The sequence below is a fragment of the Hippoglossus stenolepis genome, chromosome 4 (assembly GCF_022539355.2).
Source record: "Hippoglossus stenolepis isolate QCI-W04-F060 chromosome 4, HSTE1.2, whole genome shotgun sequence".
Lineage (NCBI taxonomy): Eukaryota > Metazoa > Chordata > Actinopteri > Pleuronectiformes > Pleuronectidae > Hippoglossus > Hippoglossus stenolepis.
In genome coordinates, this window is record NC_061486.1 from 16,565,870 (window position 1) to 16,587,168 (window position 21,299).

Below are 21,299 nucleotides of genomic sequence, written 5' to 3' on the forward strand. Positions count from 1 at the left end.
AGAAAATGAACAAAAGATAATACTTGTCTAAAACTTGTCAAGGGGGGGGGGGGTAATTTCTAGAGGCAAACAGCCCGAGCAGAGCAGCCTTGGCTCATCGGGTGTGGTTTACAAAATCCTCTCTATGGGGAAAAGCTGGACTCTGTGTGCAGCTCCTGAACTGTCCAGAACACATACACATTGTACTTTATAGCCACAATTACTGCCAGCACTCTTCATGACTAACTTTGTATTTGTTTAATGAGACCCTGAGGCCACGCAGAGGTATGGATCGGGGGGGAGAAAAATGTGCAGCACTGCCCACTGGCCGTGAATCAGCTCAGGCGGCAGCGAGGTTGTCTGCCAGGACCCAGCTTCTAAGTAATGAGTGTTTTAATGTCTGATCCTTATTGAATTCAGTAAAGTAAACCCTGTGTACTGTCCATCTGAGAGCTGCTGGGTTATTTGCTGATTGACTCAGTATTAAATAACCACATTTTAATAATAGTTACAGAAACATTCAAAACTTTACTTCAGAGGCTGCAGACGACACAGAGCCAGGTGTTTTCATCAGTTTTATGTTAATTTATGCTTTGACTGCATTTTCTTTCCCTTAAGCAATAACTAATAAGTCGCCACAGATGAAGCGGTGTCAGCTTTTATTAGACAATCTAGCCTTGGAAGCAGAGGGCTGTCGGCTTCAAGGACACTTCATTTAGGTGTTGTCCTCCCGACGCGCATCACAGGACCAGGCCAACGCTACCTGACTGAGAGGAGGATGAAAAGAGGGGAGCACAGCAAGACACCTGCAGATACACATGACCGCTTTGATTATGTGTAACTCATTGAATATATATTGTGAAAATTCTCCATCGTCCATGCACTTTCTATAAAGCTAATTACTTCAGTTGCCAAAAGCCATAGTCGGCTAAGTGAGGGAGTGAAGGGCAGAGGTTTGGATATTGGAAATATTGAAGTCGAGAGTTTAAGTGCTGCAGCAACTGGTCAATTAAAACTCGATTTAAAAGAACATTCGCCTAGAAGTATTATGATAATTTACAGTTATCTTTTAATAGTTTCCATCATGTGATAGTATAACATCAACTCATTACTTATGGTTTTTGAGTTTGATTTATTTTCCAATACTTTTTTGACATTACATAAACAATTCATGAGAAAATAAATGTGCAGATTACTGATCAATGACAATAACTGTCCGCCAGTATAACACTAAACCCTCCTAAAAACTGTTAGAATATAGGCACTATAGGTCTGTCTGGGGTTTTTTTCACTTAAAATTTTCTAAATATAATGTAAGAATATATATCTACAATTATTCTGCAGTTCTAATGTGGCTCCAAACTCATCTATGTCCTCGATAGCATTCTGTACAAAAGCAGGTGGACTTGCTGTGAAGTCCTGAAATTGCCATTATTTTCTATTTTCTCTAAGACCTGTGTTTTAAAGGCAGCTGGGGCCAGATAAAGAATCAAGTCTAAAAAGAGAAGCCAGTAAAACAAAAAAAGAATCGAATATAGCTGAAATATGTCGATTTATAGCTTGATTGACAACAAATCTGATAACTTATTGATTGTTTTTGTGACCTTATAAGAAATAATTCACTAGTTTCAGTCTAATATGTGAATATTTGAATGTTCACTTAGTCTCCTCCTGATAATGAAACAAATCTTTTTGTAATCGGACCTTCTGCTTTGATGAGACCTAATTTCTATGGACATTTATGATACATGACACTTTAAAGACCAAATGATTAATTTAAATTAATATTTGCAGACCCTAATGCTTATACAATAAATTTGCTGGATGTGAGTCTGGTCTAAAGTGTTTCAATGAAATCAAGTGCCAGATTATCATATTTGCTACAGCAAATTTGTTTCACTTGAGCTTCCTTGCTCTTAAGAATTTTCCCACCACATATTAAAGCATCAGAACAGCAAGTATACATTCACACTGGTGTTATATTTGATTGTTTGCATTAGAGCCTGAAAAGGAGCAAATGATAGATTTTCCCATAAAATGTATATATCCAAGCACACATACACGTATAGTACTTAATGTAAAGTACTTAGGGTCCAGTTTGTGCACAAACCACCAGATCCCCTCATCTACAGTCGCCTTTTTGTATAAAACAATTCTTCTCCAGTTTGCTGCAGAACTGTGACTGTACGACAAAATGATCAACACTGACAGTAGAACAAGAGCGTGGTCATCCCCTGAGCGCAGGGTTGAGCTGCTTTCTGACTGAAAATATCAAATGTTTTAGGATTTTCTCGTGTCTGCTAATAAAAATATTGCCAGCTTTACTTGCAGAAAGACCGAATGCTAATAATGCTGGAAATTTGATCCAACGTAATGAAATGAAGGGGGTGCACAGAGCTGCAGTTACACAGAGGAGGAGGGAGAAGCACCTGTGAAACAGACTTCACTGATGCATGTGTCTAAGAAAGGAAACAATATCCAGGTAGGCATGTACAGAGTTTAAGTGAAGATCTACTGTAACCATGTCTTAGCTGCTTTCTAAATATTATTATTATTATCATGATTTAGTACTTTTTAACGACTTCACATTACATTCAAACCAAATTCATGAAATACTATTATCAGTAGCAGACACTGACATTTGTTCTCAACTCAGCCTTTGAATCCCCAGGGTCGTCATCATCATAAGTGATAACCCCCGGGTAATCAGTTGTCTCATTATGTGCGATGTTCTGCTATTATGCATTACTGGAACTGCTTCATGCTCCCTGAGGCCAGTCCTGAATATGTACACATGCTATGTGCACACAGCCACACAGGTACTGTATATTCTTTTAACAAGCATGAAGTAACTGTCAACAGAAATGTATTAATGTAACATTAGCTGGTCATTTGAGGGTGGTTACACTGCGGACTGGTGATTTTCTTGTGTGTGTGTGTGTGTGTGTGTGTGTGTGTGTGTGTGTGTGTGTAGCTAATATTTGTCTCATTAGGGTTGAGATCTGGGCCTCACTAATGGAAAACGATCGGCCTCATCAATCTCCAGCTATTTTCCTTCGTTCTCTCTCTCTCTCTCTCTCTCCCCGCTCCACCATACCCTCTGTATTTTATCACCATATGTGAAGCTTATAATGACATGTGCATAAGTGTTATTTTATGGGGAGACGGGAAGGTGTCACCCCCTGCATTTTCAATTAGACCACTGACACAGAAAATAGCCTCTCTGACTCTCAGCCAGTTGTTAGCAATGCACCATTTGGCTTGTAGTGATAGTTGACATTATTCTGCAGTCAAACAGCAGACGTTAACAACCCGTAATATATATATGACCCTGTTATTTAACAAGTCTTTAATTATCTTAATTTGAATGTCAAAAATATCCCAATTTTCTACTAAAACTTGAATAATAAAAATGTCAACGGTTGAATTAAAGGGAAAGCAGAACAGCTCATTAACGTCACTATTCCACTGCACATTTTGACTTTTGTTGTACAGGGGAAAGTACAGGTGGTTCTGTTCTATTCAAGTGTCCCACTAAGACATGACAGTGAGCCAGCGTTCACGTCACCAGGGCCCCGACACTGAAGCAGCTGAAAGGAATTCAGCCATCACCAACATTTAATATTTCTAAACGTGTGCTTTTCCCACTGCGCCAACTCGACAAATCAAGTTGAAAAGTATGAAGAAGAGAGATTTTGTGAAACAGTTCCAGTGTGTTTTCACAAAACCTGTCAAAAATGACTTTATTGGCTGCTATTAGGTGAACGTGGAAGATGTGACAGTTTGTTGGCTTCACTGAATTTTCTGCCAGTCTGAAGCAGAGACACGCACTGAAAAACAGACCTGCTGTATTCATGCCACATAAAGTTTGAGTGAAGTGTGACATAAAAATGTATTTATGCTCCCTCATCATCCACTTTACTCTCCTATGGTTGCTGTTGTGTTCTTCAGGTGTTCTCTCTCTCTGCTTCCGATGTCTGGCTCTGACTTTCCTCTGTTTTCTGCATCACTGTGCTCAGTGAATGACTAAGCAGTGTCACTGTCACACATGGGTACAAGCATTTTTGTGTCATTTTCAGTTCATTTATTTGCATTTCATTAAACCACATTAGAATAAGGCGATTTACAGTAATTGAAACATTGCATATTTTGCTCAATGTGTGTTTGTATATCAGATGAATTATAGAGTGTGCTTGCACGATGTATAATCTGGTCTGTATTTATATAGATTGTCTATGTTCTCTATTTGTACAGCAATGTTCTAGTCATGATGACCCCTCAAAGCGCTTTACAGTACAGTTTTTGCCATTCACCCATTTATACAGTGCATCTATGGGCAGCACGTTTTCTATGAGGGGCAATTAGGGGTTCAGTATCTTGCTCAAGGACACTTTGGCATGCAGATGGGAAAGACTGGGATCGAACCACCGACCGTCTGTTTAGAGGATGAACGTTCTGCCCCCTCAGCCACAGCTACCCCATCATATTGATATGTATTGAACCTTTATTATGTTGCTATTGATGAAAATCTAAATCAAACTTCATGTCGATGTATTTTTTAATAATTGTTGGAAAACTATGACCCCAGCAGCACAAAATAAAAACCCTACAGATAATGACAGATCCTTCACAGAATTTCGGTTAAAACCATTTTTTAAAATTTTCTTTCCCTTTTTCCTTTTACCCAGTTACTTATAATACATTTGCTGCATCTCCTGAGATAATTTGTGTGGCTTACTTATTAAAAATGGCTTCTTGGATATGTGTCACAAGTTAAAAATAAGTCCTGCAAATGTCCCCAATACTAAACCTATATTTCACTTGGCTTTCACGTGTTGGGCTCGTCGGTTAGTTTGATGTAGGGACGGGTGTTGAGAGGATTTGATTTCCCAATCCAGTTCCATGTCAGTACCTATTTCAACTTGAAAACCCAGTATAGTATAAGACCAGATTTCAACTGATGCCCACTTACCGATACAGATACATCCATCTGTAGTTAGGAATTTTTTAATTAAATGACTCTAAATAGATTTTTTCCGTTTCACATATTATAGAGATTTAGTAGCAATGAACCATCATTTACACAAATGCAAAAGTCACATTTGTCCCAGTAATCATTTTGAGAAGGTCATCACCCGTGATGAGTCTGTGACTTTTACTTTGTTCAGAGAGCACAGATTCTTGGAAACAGCTTTCCAGTCATGTGGCTGATAAAACATTAAAGAACAAAAGATATTATCATTAAGCCTCCAGGCCTCTCCTCCTCCCCTGTGCCAATTTTTCCTATTTCTTATCTGATGACTTTTGGTTTGAATCTCTGTGTGTGTGTGTGTGTTAGTAAAAGTGTGTTGGTGCCACTTCATTTCCATATCGGTGTGACAGGGGTGCAGCTGCAGTGTGTTGGACTGGCTCTAATAAGAACAGGACACTAAGGCCTGGATCATAGGCTGTAGCTAATTGACTCATTGATATTCAGGCTTGGAGGAAAAGTATGAAACTCGCAGCGGTGGCAGTTCAAAATCACGGATCTGTGAGAAAACACACACACACACACACACACACACCTGTACAAATTCATTAGCATTTGCTTTCTGTTTACCGCTGTGTGACTTGAGGTATAAAAATGTATTAATTCAGTTACAATCATGGTCCCCAGAGGAGTCCTACTGACTTTGGTGATCTACCGACTTTTCCTTTTAATATATCCCATAGCCAAGTCTTTCTAAAGCCCTTTTCAGACATGAAGTGCGATTAATGTCCGCACAGATGGGCCCTGACATTATCTGGACTTTGCCTGTCATATATATACAGAACACAGGTCGTCCGGATCAGACGCGTTCGCAGCAAAAGGAAAGCAAACGGGTGAGTTGTGGTGTTTGTGTGGAGCGTGAAGGAGACAGAACATAATGTATAAATTCTACTTTGGAAATCACAGCGTTTTTTTTACAGCACGTAGACACCAACAACTGTCCTTATCACCAAAAAGCTCTCAAAGTCTTTCCAAGTTGACATCTTTGTCTCTGTCTTCAACGTGCCTACTCGCTTAGGTTGAATACTCCACACAACATCCTGATGTTTTCTCCCATTTCTCATTTGCATTCTCACACACAGCCTCTGGGGACATGTTCAGGAGAATATCTGTAAACCTGTGTACTCTGTGAGCACAGATGTACAAGAAAAACGCCAATAAGCCACAGACCCAGAGAAGCTAGGGGAGATGGATTATGTTTGTACGAGTCATTTCCAGTCATTCCGCCTGCCAATAAGGCTTCGTGATTGAGAATGATGGATAATGTTCTGCTTGTTTTCCTCTCTCCTCCATCTTCTTCTCTGACTTCTCTCCGTCACCACAACAACACCACCAGCCACCACATCTCATTTTCTGTCTCATTGTCCAACCACCCACACCCCCTTTTTTTTCTTTTAGTCTGTTTTCCATTTAAATATAATTCAGCATGCTCTCTATACCCTCTCCTGTGTGCGTGTGTGTGTGCGTATTGACTGGTTGACATTTCTAAAGTTGACAAATGTCCTGCTGAAAAAACAGGGAATCACTCAGCCTGTCTCCCATATGGTACCACATTTATTCGTTGTAACACAGTGGCTTCACAACATCGCTGCCTCCATCCATACACAATGAATAGTCCCCCTCCCCCCCAGGGCCCTTTGTGTGCATTATGAGAAAGATGAACACACATTTATTTCTAGATGTAATCAAATAACACTCACCCGTGGGTATGTGGTTATTAATCGTGTTCTGGTTTAATAAACAGTGAGAACACTTGCTGTCTCTTCTTAGTGTAGCCTCTTGCTTACACCTGGCCAGTGAAAACATTAACCTGCAGGAACGGTTTTATTTTATTAGATCATTATAAAGTACTTCTTTTCCAGTAGTGGTGGAAGAAGTATTTAGCTGCAATACCACAGTGTAGACATATATTTCATTACAATTAGAAGTCCTGTATTCATGTACACAGAGGAAACATACTTATGCAGAATGGGCCCTTGTCAGTAGCATATTTTTACATTTGCTTTTATACATACAGACATTTACATGGAACCAGAGAAAAATAATTGAGAATAATTGGCGATTGCTTTTCTGATTAACAACTAATCAGCTCAGATTATGACCATAGTCTCCCAACTAAACCAGGTAATTAGTTATTTCTATTTCTGTCGTCTATTAATGTTACTCTTTAACCCCCGACTCACCAAAATGACCATAAAACAATGAGGAATGGGTTAATAACTTTAAGTAAATCATGACCACAGTTTCAGTAGAGAAAGAATGAAGTGTCACTGATTAATATGCCTCTGATAGGGTAAAGAAAGAGTGACATCTAGTGGTGACCAACAGTGATGGCAGTAGCACCAGTGGCAGATACATACAGACTATATGTAGAATAGATCTGACATTAAAATACATAAACAATCCGCCAGTGATCTCAATTACAGTCTTTCATGTTGAAAATCATCAATTACTTAATGTTCTGTTGTAATATTATCTTAACAGATCAAAACGTAATGCTTGATATTATGCAAGACACATGGTTTTCAAGTTTAGATCTTTAAGTATCTGACCTGACCTTGAACATACAGGAAATGTTTGTCAGCCAAAAATATAAATTGAACCTCTCACGCCCCCTGCCGTGCATCACACGCTCTCTGGAGGTGGCTAATTCTCCAGTCTCGCTCTCTTGGCTGAGCTTTTTAATTTCACTCTTTACTCTCTAAACTGGTTTGGCCCAAGAATCAGGATTTACTAATCCTTCTCCCACCAAATTGGCTCTCCGGCCAAGACGACTACGTCACCCAGAATCCCCAGTGGTGGCCATTACTCAAAACTACAGTCATACAGCAGAGACGCTGAGCTGAATGGGAAAACGATTTCAACATTGCTGAGAGGGAACAGCTGCAGCATCCTGCTGCTGGAGGTTGACAGATTTCCTTTTATTCTCTCCCTCTCGTTCAGACCTTTTCACTCTTTCTTCTCTATTTTCACCTCCGTATTTAGTTTACTTACTTCTTTTCTTTTTATTTCAGCCTTTCTTTTTCCCTCCAGTCTCCTCACACACTGCCATGCATGGAAACACACACAAACATTACATACACAATTACACACAAGGGAACCCAGCTCTGAAAATACATTCCCAGGAATATTAGTCCAAGGAATTTTAATAGCCCCCTTTCACATTTCAGCTTTGCGAAGAAAAAAGAAGTGAAGAAGGAGAGGGAACAAAGTGTGCATGTGTTACTGTGTGAACTGGTTGTCTAAATGTCACCACATGAGCAGATATCCATAACGTACAGTGTAAAGCTGTCATTTGTGAGTAAGACATAGAGTCTGAGGTGTCATTTTCTGTTTTCTTTAAGCCGGGAAAACCAGCATTTAGGCCGAGCTGCTGTTTCGCTGGTAAAGAATTTAGTTTGAGACGAGTAACTGTATCTGTGCACGGCTGCAGAAACAGTGAAACCACTGCCTGCAGGGAGAAGCCTGAGACCAATGACCTGTGGCGTTCAGCGAGAAATGTGAACTGAGACGGTGCAACAAACAGCTACATCATGTTGTGTGCTTAATCGTGCACTCGCATACAAAAAGACCATTTAGGGTCTGAATTTGAAAGTACTGAACTCCTTAAACTCGTTTTTCTGTCTGTGTTGTGTGAATGTGTGTGAACGTGCCTGTTTGTGTATAACTTGTGTATATACGTGTGCATACATATGTGTGTGTGTGTGTTAGCGGAGCCACATCTGGAAACAATAGAGCAGTAGATGCTGTCACTTTCTCTTTACCTCAGGCTTTTGACTGAGTTCTTAAGCAAACACTCAATTCACTTTCAGTAAATTACAGGAAAGCTATCTGAGCTGCAGACTTCGATATTTGGACTCTCCCTCATTCTCTGTAGTGTACACACACACACACACACACACACACACACACAGCATGTGCATGCCCAGAATTAGTCAGTGTCTCCAGTTGCAATTTTACCCTTGCACTGGTAAATTACAGCGCAAAATGCATTAAGTGTAATTGTAAAACCAAATTACAACTCATTTAAAAGTGAGAGGTGTGTTTATCTGCAATTTTGTGTGTGTGTGTGTGTGTGTGTGTGTGTGTGTGGAGGTTGTAAGTTCACTGCTGATGAGATGTGATGTATGGTACAGTAATGTTTACACAGTATAATCGTCGTGTTTCCACTGTGGATTCAAAACAAATTTAGTGGTTTTGCAGCATTTCTTATCCCGAACCAGAGTAACTGTTGTAAAGAAACACAAATCACAGAGGGTCACAGCTGTTTGTATGTGTGGAGTTAACACAGGGTAATGAGTCGGTTAAACAGCTGTTAAAAAGCTGTTTAAACGCATCTAAACATAATTTGCCTCCTTGGACAAGAGAGGGCAGCATTGTTCAAATTAAGTGAACAGAACTGAGAGGTCATAATGAAAAGTTTTAGATTCAAGGTACTAACTGGACCTATGATAGATGTTGAATCACTTCATATGCTTAACTTGCCCCAGGGTGGACTTAAGAGGCTTGGAAATGCCTACAACCATACATATATATATTGCTTATGTATTGTGTAAGTACAGTGAGGAGATATAACATGTAGTTGACCTACGTTAGATTTGTAAAATTTTGCTACGGGTTATGAACTCCTTTAAGCCTTTAAACAAATAGTGTGACAATGACATTTAATGTGATAATTTCCAATTGACTTTTTTATCTTGATCAATTATCTGTGATTGTCTGGCGATCTGTTCAGTGTGTACCCCCGCCTCTCGCCCAACGTCACGTGGCTCCAGCCCCTAGATCCTCATGGCATGGATGGATGGATAGATAACATTTTTTGCCATAACACACAGTCAATGAAACAGGATTACATATTAATCTCACTTATTAACAGGCATTTTTCAATAGTGTCACTCACTAAATAGACCACATGTACCCACACACACACAAGTTGGAAACCAAAAGCTTTTATTCATCTTCTGATACAAAAGTGTATTTTTTTTAAATAATAAACAAATGTTTTGCCATTTCTTATGAGGATAAATTAACAATTTCTTTCACAACTTCATCAAGACATTGAGTTTTCTACACTAACGAACAGTCTCCAGACCTTAAAGGCTTTTCGATCAGCACCGGTGACCCCAACACTGATCCATATGCGGGCTTCTCAAAAGCACATTTACACATTCTGAATTACCAGTGGTTCTCCGTCTTCGTTGGGCTGTGGACGCACGCTCGCCGCTCTTCAAGGCACAACTGAGCAGCGATTGTTTGGGAAACGTCACCTGAAGCTCGGTGCGATCATACCAGAGGAGACTGCCAAAACATTAAGACGGTTTCAGAGGGAAACTGCATTAGCTCAGAGGGCAGGTCGACAGAGGTTAATTTAATTCACGCAAACTCCATGTCATGTTTGTTTGACTTTGGGAACTTAATATGTGCCAAGGTACGCTGGTTTGAGAAAAATGCGGGGGTTCTAGGTTTCACCAGAACCACCCAAAACTCTCTTTGAATGCAATAAGGGTGAAGTTACATTTAAAATATTTGAGGAAAATTCATTTTCTGTGTCGTTCTGAATATTTTTGCTTATAAAAAAACCCATGACAGGCTGTTTGAGGCACTAAGTGGTTTCAGATGAGACGCAAGAAGGCAAAGCTCCAAATTATTCAAGCCCTTATACATAAAAATTACCCAGAAACCTTTTTTTTTAACTCAGATGTACGAGGCGTAATGTGACACACACGCCACACAGTTTACATTCAAAGCCTCACTGAAATACAAGAGCTTTGCTTTATAGATTGTCAGGCAAATATACGGCACACAGGAGCAGTCCGAGTTTGGCGAAGGCAGCAGCGAGACACGAGGAGCCCACTTATTGTAACTTAGGTTTACAGATAGTGAGAAGAACTGTAAGCTTAAAGTGGAGTAAATGCACGGCTAGAAATTCTGAACTGTAATGAACAATAATCGTTTACAGGGATGACTTGATTGTCTGGGAAATGAACCACGACGCAGAAGACAAAGTTAAAGAGAAACGAGTGCATTAGACACACATACAAGCTGTGTCTCAATCCAATGCCTGCGTCATTCGGAGGCAGAATTTAAAGGACTGTGTTGTGTCACAGTAATGAACAGTGGCACACGTGTAAATAACGAAACAAAACAAGGGGCATTAAATCATTTTCCTCGTGTCCAACAAATGTGAGATGAGCTAATGCCACGGACCACCGTTCACCGTAGACCAGGCCGTCTCATTTCGGTTCAGCTTCTGCGATGGCTGGGTTAGGGTTAACCGCGAAGGAGGCAGTCTTCATGTGCCGGCCAGGCGTCCTCTGAAGGATGCAGCCCTTGAATTGAGACACAGCTCCAGATATACAAGCAGAACAGACGGTGCCAGATTCATTGTGAACTGAAGTGATTGAAAAGAAAAAAAACACGAACCCGACTGAGAAGAAAAGCAGACGGCCAACATTTGACAGTGATAGTGATCATAACTCGGTCTTAAACGAGCTGTTGGACGAGATCCGTGGGAACTGATCCCCGTGTGTCTACCTGCATGTGTCTGCGACGGCTCTATCCTACTTCACAATGTGTCTTTTGGCGAGCGATTGTCTGATAACCTCTTAATTCTTTAACCTGCGTCAGATCCGATCTTTGGAAAAAGGGGGGGGGGGGCAGAGGGAATAATTTCATTTCCTGGATTTCATGGTAATTTGCCGGCGCTTCCTGTACATGGTGCAGCGTTTCCAGGAAGTCTGCACACACACACACATCACTGGAAGTTAGCTGAACTTCTCACAGAGTGCTGAGGTCGCACGGGCCTACATCTCCCAGACGCTTCCACATTTATGGGTCAATATAAAAAGGCACAGCTGGGGTCCTCCCAGGATTCATTGCAGTATGACTTCATATCTAGCACAGACTTTACCTTAAATGTACAAGACAGAGAAAAGAAAACTGCCTTTGCCTTCATAGTATTTGTAAGAAAAGTGATAAATGAATTATTTGTACACGTTTGAACAATAAACCACGTCATTTTTTGTGTAGTAAATAATAAACAGATTTTCCCCCTGTTAATGGCTCTGTGCATTTGAATACACTTGATGATGATTTGTTATTTGTCCCGGTTAATGCACTTGAGACACTTCACATATTGTATATAATTATAGTGCATTATTACAGCTTAGAGCTGGTTTCCCAAAGATCTTCAGAGCAATAATACCTGTTATTTTGTATTGTACAAAAAGGTATAAATTGCAAACCTGTAGAATATTGTTCCAATGTACAGATTTTCTTTGCTTTTGCTCTGGTGTTTAATTGTCCTTTTCAATATTCGCATCGTGGAAGGGGCTTTCGAGGCAAACATCCGCCTCCATCTGTATAATATCTGCACCAGGACCCTCCAGTGTAAAATTTCAAACATTGCAGACCCTAAAAACACACAGTGACATAAGGGTGTACTGTTTCCAGCAGGTTCAGTCTCTTCTGCTGACAGCTCTGGAGGAAAGAGAGACAGAGGTAGACATGGTGCCACGCAGCTTATCCATGAGTCCGTTTTGCATATTCTTCTCTTCTGCCTTTTCCGTCTCTCTTTCTCCCTCCACTGTTTTTTTGCTTTTCTCCATCCCTCTGGCCAAAGGAAGGCTAACAGAGGTAGAGAGGCTACTGCTGCTACTTGTGTGTGTAGCAGTCCTCCTCTTTAATCCTTCTTGACTCCAGAGGGAGTTAGAAGGGGGTGAGACGTGCTTACGGACTCTTGGCGATCTTTTTATCTGATGCCATAACATCCAGTGGCTCTCTCGATTCTCTGACATCTCCATCCTTCATTAGGACAGACAGAGAAAGTTTTTGTCAGTGAGAGAGAAGCAGGTTGACGATCCCTGTCCGTTCTCTCCTTCTGTCCCCTCACACCACCGTCTCGTTCCCTTTCCCCGGTTTGATCCAGCCCTCCCCCGGCGCCCGCTTGCCCGCTCGGCGTGCCCTGCTGTCCCTGAGCAGGCGGGTGGTGCAGCGTTGCCAGGTGTGGATGGTCTTTGCCGACCAGATCCACATACCCGACGTGATTCCTACGAGCAGCGACATGAAGATTCGCAGCATCTCTGATGCCACATATGAATCCCTGGTGTTGGCCCTGAAGTCCTCCCAGTGAGACAGCTGGTAGAGGTAGCAGCCAATGACGGTGGACGCTGGGACCGTGTAGAGAACAGAAAACACTCCGATCTTCACCATTAAACGCTCCAGCTTGTCTGTTTTGGCGCCGTCCTTCTGCAGGTTGGAGCGGATCTTGAATAGAGCCACCAGGCCGGCACAGATAAACAGAGTACCTGAGGTGCAGAAAGGAATAAGGTTCATCAGATATCAATACAGTCATATACAGCAATAAATGATCTCTGAATTTTGTGAAGGGCTGGAGCATGGCCCAAGGAATCACCCATTTAAGGAATTTTCTTCCTACTTAAAAATCTGGGTCTAGAGATTTTAAATTGGGCCTTGTTCATCTGTTAGTTTGCAGGAACCCAGTACATTGTGTAGCTGATCTAAATTAGAGGTTTTAAATTAAATTAGGTGGATCAAGGAATTTATTTTCACTTTCTTTAACATTGCATGATAGGGCGTTTTTTCATTGATTTATCAGAAAAATTCATGGATCTCGATGAAAACAGATCAGGCACATTAAGGGGGCTAATATATATGTGTGTGTGCAGCTTGAATGTAAGACAACTGTTGGGGCATACGATCCACTGAGTGACAGTCTTGTTACCTATGAGAAGGTATGAGGCCAGGGGAGCCACCACAAAGCCTGTGAGCGCCTCCTGCTGCTGGTTGCCGACATAGCAGAGTCCGGTCAGGTCGTCTGCATCCACCAGTCTCATTATGAGGATGACGATGGTTTTGACGGCTGGGATGGCCCACGCTGCTATGTGGAAGTAGGAGCTGTGCATCTCAATAGCCTCGTGGCCCCACTTCAGTCCAGCAGCCAAGAACCAGGTGAGCGTCAGGATCACCCACCTAGAAGAGGCGACACACAATTATCACAATATTGTACCTCTCATCATGGGAACAAATAAAAGTGTGGCCTCACACCAGATAGTCATGAGTTACATAACAGGGTTGGGGTCATATTTTAGGAAAGTGAAGTCCTTGGGCTTTTCAGCTTATTGTCTTTCCACCAGAGAAGAGTGAAGAAAAACAGGAAAATGGGGGCAAAGTGAAAAGGAAGAAAAAAATGCTGCTTCAGCACCGTGTTTCCACTGCAACTGTGTTGTGCAGAACACACTTTTTTTTTTTTACAAAGGATGACTGTGTGTGTGTTTGTGTGTGTAAATGAATCCATCTAGTGCAGGGGGTTATGATAAATTATAGTTAGACTTAAAAAGGAAGCACAAGGCCAGTCTCTTGTTCCAATTGTTCACCCAGAGTCTATGGCAGCTGAGGACGGTAATCAAACTGGGAAAAAGAGGTGGAGAACTGATACAGATAGAAAGTGTGTGTTTGTTTGTACTAACCAGAGTGAGGAGGCCATGCCGAAGAAGTAGAGGAGGAGGAAGACAATGGCACAGCCGGTGCTCTTTAACCCTTCCTGTACTAGAATGGGCATTGCTGTGGTGTCCAGGTCACAGGAAACACGTTCCCTCCCCAGAATTAAACGTACCTATAAACCAAATAAGAGAACAAAAAGGGAAATTACAAAAAAATGCGAGAGAAATATTATCATTCTTTCTTAGTGTAAATTGACTGAAAGTCTGTATTTAGTGATGAAAATACGATCCTATCCTATCTAATTACTTATTTCATTTGGCCACTGGTATCTGCATTTGCTATGGATTCGTCTTTATTTTGGCAGTTAAGACGCTGAAGCAGCACCCTTTCTGTGTGATGTTGTCAAATGCAGTGAACTTCTGGGCATTGGTGCAGAATTATCCATGAAAGTTTGTATTGCTGTTTTTTAAACCTTGAGAACAACAGTGATTCCTGTACTGCGTATAAAACCCCCACTGGCAAGACAGCGAGGCGAGAGTATTCAGTGAGTTTGAAAAATCGAACAGCAAACTCTTCTACTGGCAATTAGATAGGACTCAATCGCCTTTTTTAGCGGGTTTACCCACGTTTGAAAAATATGCTGGAGACAAAGGTTTTATGTCAACCGCTTACCAAATATGCAACACTGTACAGATTACAGCACATGGACAGGAAGATGATGGGCCGCTCGGGGTAGGAGAAACGCTGTGAATCCAACAGAAAGGTCAGGACCGTCAGAGTGGTGGAGAGGAAGCACAGCACGGCCCACACCGCCATCCACGCGTCCGTGAAGACTTTTGCGCCTCGTCGGTAGAGGCCGCTGTCGTAGCCGCACTGGAGGGTGCAGCTCTCCGTCTGTTTCAGCCAGGTGTACTGGTCCGGCGCAGTTCCCAGCGCCTGGCACTCCTCCTGGTGGGGAGGGTGGCGTACCGGCGGGTAGGGGGAGTCCTCGTCACCCGGGCCCTCCATACACATGTGGTTGTGGTCGTTTTGAGGTGGGAAGAGGCTGCAGTTGAGCACCTAGAGGAAATGTGATGTGATGGCATTTTTAAGGCTGTGACAGATACTGAAACAACTCTTTGAACTAATCTACATTTGTTATGGGTGAATTTGGAAAAATAATTCCTAAAAGAATGCATTTTGTCTCCCTAAAGTTAGATTTGTTTACACAGGCAGGATGTTCTTGTGACCATGTGACTCACCTCGGGCCATATGAAGCCAAACTCGTGGAGCACGGGGAGACATTTCCTCTTGACAGACAGACACATGCTACCACACGGACCAATGGGGATGGGCACCTTGTCTGTGCACATTGGCACATAGACTGAGCAAAGGAAGAACTGGAGAAAAAAACAGAGATAAAAGATTTCGTTAAACATTTTTATCTCACACAGTTACGCAGAGCAAGTTTTGAGAGATGGAGCATCGACACAAATATAGTTAAATTAGTTGAAACTGGCGATAATGCAAATGTGTTAAATTACTCTAAGAATCATGTATGACCTGTTATTTGGACCTGTTGGTACAACCCGTGTGGATCAGCACTCTGAGTGTGGATATGCTGATGGGAAACACCTTCACATCTTTCAGCCTTGTACTCTCAAGACACCCTCTCCTGAAGAAGGCCCACCGCAAGCTGATCTGACCTGCGTGTGTCCCATAGCCAATTACTGGACCTCCTTGTTCGTCCACTCTTGCTATTTTCTGGGGGATCAGTTATTGGACCAGGTGATATCCTTCCTTTAAAGCCATAGCTAATGACTAGGGGTGGGAATTCTCAGATAACTCACGATACAGCGATTCTGTGATAATCGATATATTGAAAGACAATCATATAACGAATTCTGAAGCTGAAGAAGAATTAAAATGCCCCTAAAGAGGGAAAAGTGCAGGATTTCTGTTTTTATTCACTGCAATCTGGTGTCAGTTTCCCAGAGTTGGACACAAACTGAGATGAAACAATGTACAAAAATTGGCATGACGTCTTATCTTGGTCTGAAACGAACACACTGTAACTTGTGACCACATTTGCCGTCATTGTGAAGTAAAACAAACATAAACTTGCAAAAGTCCAAACTACAACTAAACATCGGCATATCGCTGTATCCATATTTTGTCCCACCCATACTAAAACCGCTTGACTCAGCAATCTCTCTTTTATTCAAGTAAGAGCTCTTTTTATTGGGCGACAGGGGAGAAAGAACCAGATGAGTGAGGCGCAGTAAGAGAGCAGTTTTCCAATATCACGTCACATTTCAGTTCTCTGCTCTCACTTAAATCAAACTGTGAAGCAGAAGGAAAGTCTCGTCAATGGTGTAGTGCTTGTTAAAGAAACATTGCTGTGACTACCCCATGGACCTATTCTGCCTCATAATACAACAGGGTTACAGCTGGTAGATGGCAACACATGGATTTGCGTATATAACCACTAACTGTCCCGCTGCTCTCTCCTGCCTTTTCCCTTCAATAAGTTTCATCACCTTTTTGAGTCGCGGCTCTCCATGTTCAATTCTAATAAAAAAGCCAAAACTTGAGTCAAAACGCGACGGCCAACACTAACCTGCTCCCAAGGTTACACACACAACTCTGCGTCTTTAAAAACAATCTGTGGTCTTAACAACACTGAGGGCATGTGCCATGTAATGCTGTATAATCCCCCCCTCTAATCCAAGGCTCAGTTTTCTCTGTCCCATGGCAATGGTTTTGAAATAGATATCCAAGTCAGAGTTATAAAGATAGTGAACGATCCGAAGTTACATTTGACCATTTGAGGCTGTTGAGATGTGTGGGAAGGTGGACTCCAGGGGTTACTAAAGGTTGCAATTTCAAGTGATTTCATGCTTTTACAGTGAAATCTGTCTGAGGCTGCAGTGTAAAATTGTACCAAGCTCATGATATTAAAATACTGAGAAAGAGAAATTACACTTAACTCTGCTATGTTTAGGTAAATGAGACAAAAAAAATTGTTTCCAGGAGCTGGAAATGTGATGATTTCAGACTTTTTCAATTTCATACCAAAATATGTATTGGGCAATAATCAGAACAAAATGTTTTGGAGTTGCAGCCTTGATGCAGTGGTGGAGAAAACTCCTTCTTGAAATCGGCCTTCGAAAGTAGCCAAAATGAAACATGAATCCTTAGTACGGTGTCATGGCTGATAAATACACTCGTACTTTCTGTGAGAATTTACTGGCAGAGTAAAAAGTAAAAGTTGTGCGTCGATGTGCTTTTGAAATTATAGCCACGATGAATGACTTGTAAACAAATCACAGGAATAGAGCGAGCTGAGCCAAATAAAAAAAACTCACTATGAGTTATCTGATGTCAACTTCTGTTAAAACTCCATTTGTCACACCGCTCTGTGGTCAGTATCTGGGCTGCAGCACGGCTTTATCTCTGCAAACAGAGCAGACGAGCTGATCAGGAGTCAGTATCAGGTTTCTCACTGCAAAATAGAGAATCTCTGTTCCCAGGCTGAGACATATTTATTGTAGTCATCTTGAGTAATTTGCCATTTGATTAAATTAGATGAACAAAGTTCACGACTAAACAAAGTTACCCTCTGAATGAGTGTGTGTTTGTTTGTGTGTGGCGTTTCTGCGTCTGCTTGTAATCTCATACAAGTTTATAAAAAGAGGTACAACTTCTGGTATGTCTTACAGTGAGTTATGTGTACCCTGCCCGCGACAGTAATGTAACACATTCTGGGTGTTTTCCCCCGACCGTTGGTAACCTGAGTGCTGTCACTTCACTGCTAAAAGCTGCTCTGGTTACCAGTCAGGAAGCCTCCCATTAGAGCAAATGTTAGAGGATACGGTTTCCCTTTCCTCCCTCTTTAGCGTGCGTGTGTGTGTGTGTGTGTGTGTGTGGGTGTGTGGGGAGGAAGGACAGGGGGGCTTATTTTACAAGACAATTTTCAGCTGGAGCGGGACAGTTTGGTTTTATGCTGCAGTTGCTCCTCTTCCTGTCTCATGCACATGTGCACAAATGTCAACCGTGTCCACTTAGCATGTCAAGATAATTTGTACCCGTTCCAAAGCACCTGTACAGACCAATAATTCACTGTATAACACTGCAATGAAAATTACATACCACTCTAAACAGGCTAGTGGAGTTGAAAATACGATTTCCTTAAAATAACGACAAAGCGGGAGGGTTTTTGTATGCAGATGTCTAGGTGTGACTTTTAATAAGGTGCGACTCTGCATGAAAAGTTGTAAGAACACATATAAAGTCAGAAAAGTTAATTAAACTCATTAACACTGCTCCTCATCACAAAAAGAGTCTGAAGTAAACAAAATCTCAGGCACAAGTAATAAGACCAATCTATTTTTTTCATACATGGTGCACGAGGCACAACAAGCAGCATTTGTCTTAGCACACTGAGGGCACTATTGTTAACAAGAAGACAGTATATAGCCCCCGAGACTCAGCTGTTGCTGTGTGGGGCATGAACTCAGAATGTCAACAGACAGAGGGGGCATTTTCATTGAAATTAGCATGACAGCCTGGCACAACAGGAAGGACGGCTGGGACCCCTCCACTTATATGGGAATCAAGCGACCGATATTGCATATAGGTGGTTTTGACATGTCACACGAGGAAGAGCACGGGTGTAAACAATAAGATAGAGCCTGGCTGAGTCCCATTTAGCTGCTCCGGGATTTGGGTTCTCGAGTTGTGCACGCTGGCTGACTGTCACAGGGTCATCGTGTCTTACTGGGACACTTGACCACCTCAGCAACACCTGTGCTTATCCTACGATGACATAATATAATGTCTGCTCGGAACAAGGCTTATGTCGTCACCAGTGTCCGTTTGTTTGTTTGTGTGCCAGATTACACAAAAACTACTGGATGGATTTCAAAGAAAGTTGGTGGAATGGCACAACGTGGGTCAGGGAAGAATCCCTTAAATTGGCGGATCCAGGGAATACTCCAGGGAACTGATATCTGTGAGTGTGTGAATATTGGTGCAGCTTGGTTGTATTTAAGGGCACTGTTGGGCCTTGGCTGAGGTGCACACTGTACTTATCAATTACACCATGATAATAAAAAACTTTGCGGTGGATAGTATTGCTAGTAGCTCCCTGTCATGTGCTCTGACCCCCCCCACACACACACACACACCAAATTCCTGGAAACTTACCAAAACCTTAACCCTAACTTTAAAAAAAAACTGTCTTCACCTTGACGTTATAGTGACTTACTTTGTGTCACCATCAGGCAGACAAGTCCCCAGATCATAAGCAATGTGGTCCCCACAACATGGGCAATACTTCACCCACACACACCCCCACACAAATATAGCAGAGTGTCCAGACTCAGCTGTGCCTGTTTCGGACCAGGATCACTGCTGCTAAATCTGTGCATGTGGGTAAAAGCGTGTCCCCTTTAATAAGACGCTGTCTGGTCTGCTCTATTCTAGTGTGGTATCATGAGCACTGGCTGTGCACCCCTGCGCGCCGGTACCTTGAGTTGGCTGGAGCAGCCGTACTGTATGAGCGGGGTGAACGTGGTCAGCTGCAGCTCGGCGTCCGACTGCAGCACGTTGCCGACCAAGTTGGGCATCTTGGTGACGTTGTACCCGAGCCCCTGGCACATGCTGATGCGGATCGGGTCGCAGGTCATCTCCTCCACCTCGTCGCCGAAAGCCCGCACCACGCCGAGCGGGGCGGCCAGCAGCAGCAGCCGGAGGAGGAGGAGGGCAGCCCCGGCGAGCGACACCATCGTCCCGGGCATGGTGTGGCTGTGCGCACCGCGACCCTCTGGAGCGAGTGGCTGTCCCTCAGGGGCGGGGGGGGATGTTGGAATATTTCCTCACACGCACAAAGTTGTGTTAAGTCTCCCTGGAAACCGCGGCGCGTGTTTACAGTCCAAGCTCGCGCGTGTGTAGGTCCGTGCGTTTGTTTTGGAGGATATCCACTTCAACAGGTTAAAAACATCCCAGACAAACTGCAGGGGGACACTGCGAGGTCCGTGCGTAAAACCAAAAGTCGCGTGTTTTCAGTTAAAGCGACGCCGCGTAAACAAAACATCTGGATACGTCCCGCGGCCCTTGGTGTGTTGTTCCCCGTTAGTAACTCCGTGTGGAGCCGCGCGGCGCAGGGACGTGGGTGTGCGGCGCTGCGGTGTGTTTGCGCCTCTACCGCTGCTACGCGTCCGGCTCTAAACTTTATTGTGTCTGTGAGGAGAGACGATAGTGCCCGTCCAGAGGAGAGCCGGCCAATCCGGGCGCGGGAGTAGGGTGTCCCTGACCAACCCCTGACCAGGAGGGCGGGATCCGAGAGAAAAAAAATAGCAGAGCAAGTCTCCTCTCCTCCCCTCTACCCCGTCTCCTTCCCTTCAGCTTTTCTCCGTCTCCTTTCCTCTGGCATCCTTTTTTATTTGTTCTTGCCTTATTTCCCTCACTGTGCCTTCTTTCCTCTGCCCTCACAACCATCTCCTTCCCTTCAGCTTCCCCCCTTTCCCTACCTCTTGTGTCCTTTTCTTTTGTTTCCTCATTTCACTTTCCTTGCTTCCTCTCCCCTTAACACTCTCTCCTTCACTTCAGCTCCTTTTTTCTTGCATCCTTTTCTTTTCTTTCCTCGTTTCCCTCTCTTTGCCTTCCCTCCTCTCCTCTGCTGCTTCTCCTCCTGCAAAGAAAATCAGCAAGCGCTCCCCAACTAATTCTGACAATATCCAGAGCCTGTATTTATATGGGGTGATGTGGCCTTACATATATTTTTATTGGCTGTATTTTTAGAAAATAACCATCTGAAAAGTGGATTTTTCAGTGTGTGTCTCTCGTT

The 21,299-nt window shown here is 42.7% G+C and overlaps 1 protein-coding gene across 1 annotated transcript; it reads right to left on the reverse strand.

Moving 5' to 3' along the window:
* Nucleotides 1-9,937: 9,937 nt before the first annotated feature.
* On the reverse strand, nt 9,938-20,699 carry fzd4 (frizzled class receptor 4). The gene is made up of 6 exons (XM_035153921.2): nt 19,981-20,699; nt 15,712-15,849; nt 15,143-15,529; nt 14,497-14,642; nt 13,752-13,999; nt 9,938-13,314 (listed from the first exon to the last, which is right to left on the reverse strand). The coding sequence occupies exons 1-6, from the start codon at nt 20,248-20,250 to the stop codon at nt 12,896-12,898; spliced, it is 1,608 nt and encodes a 535-aa protein (XP_035009812.1). The 5' UTR covers nt 20,251-20,699; the 3' UTR covers nt 9,938-12,895.
* Nucleotides 20,700-21,299: the final 600 nt, after the last annotated feature.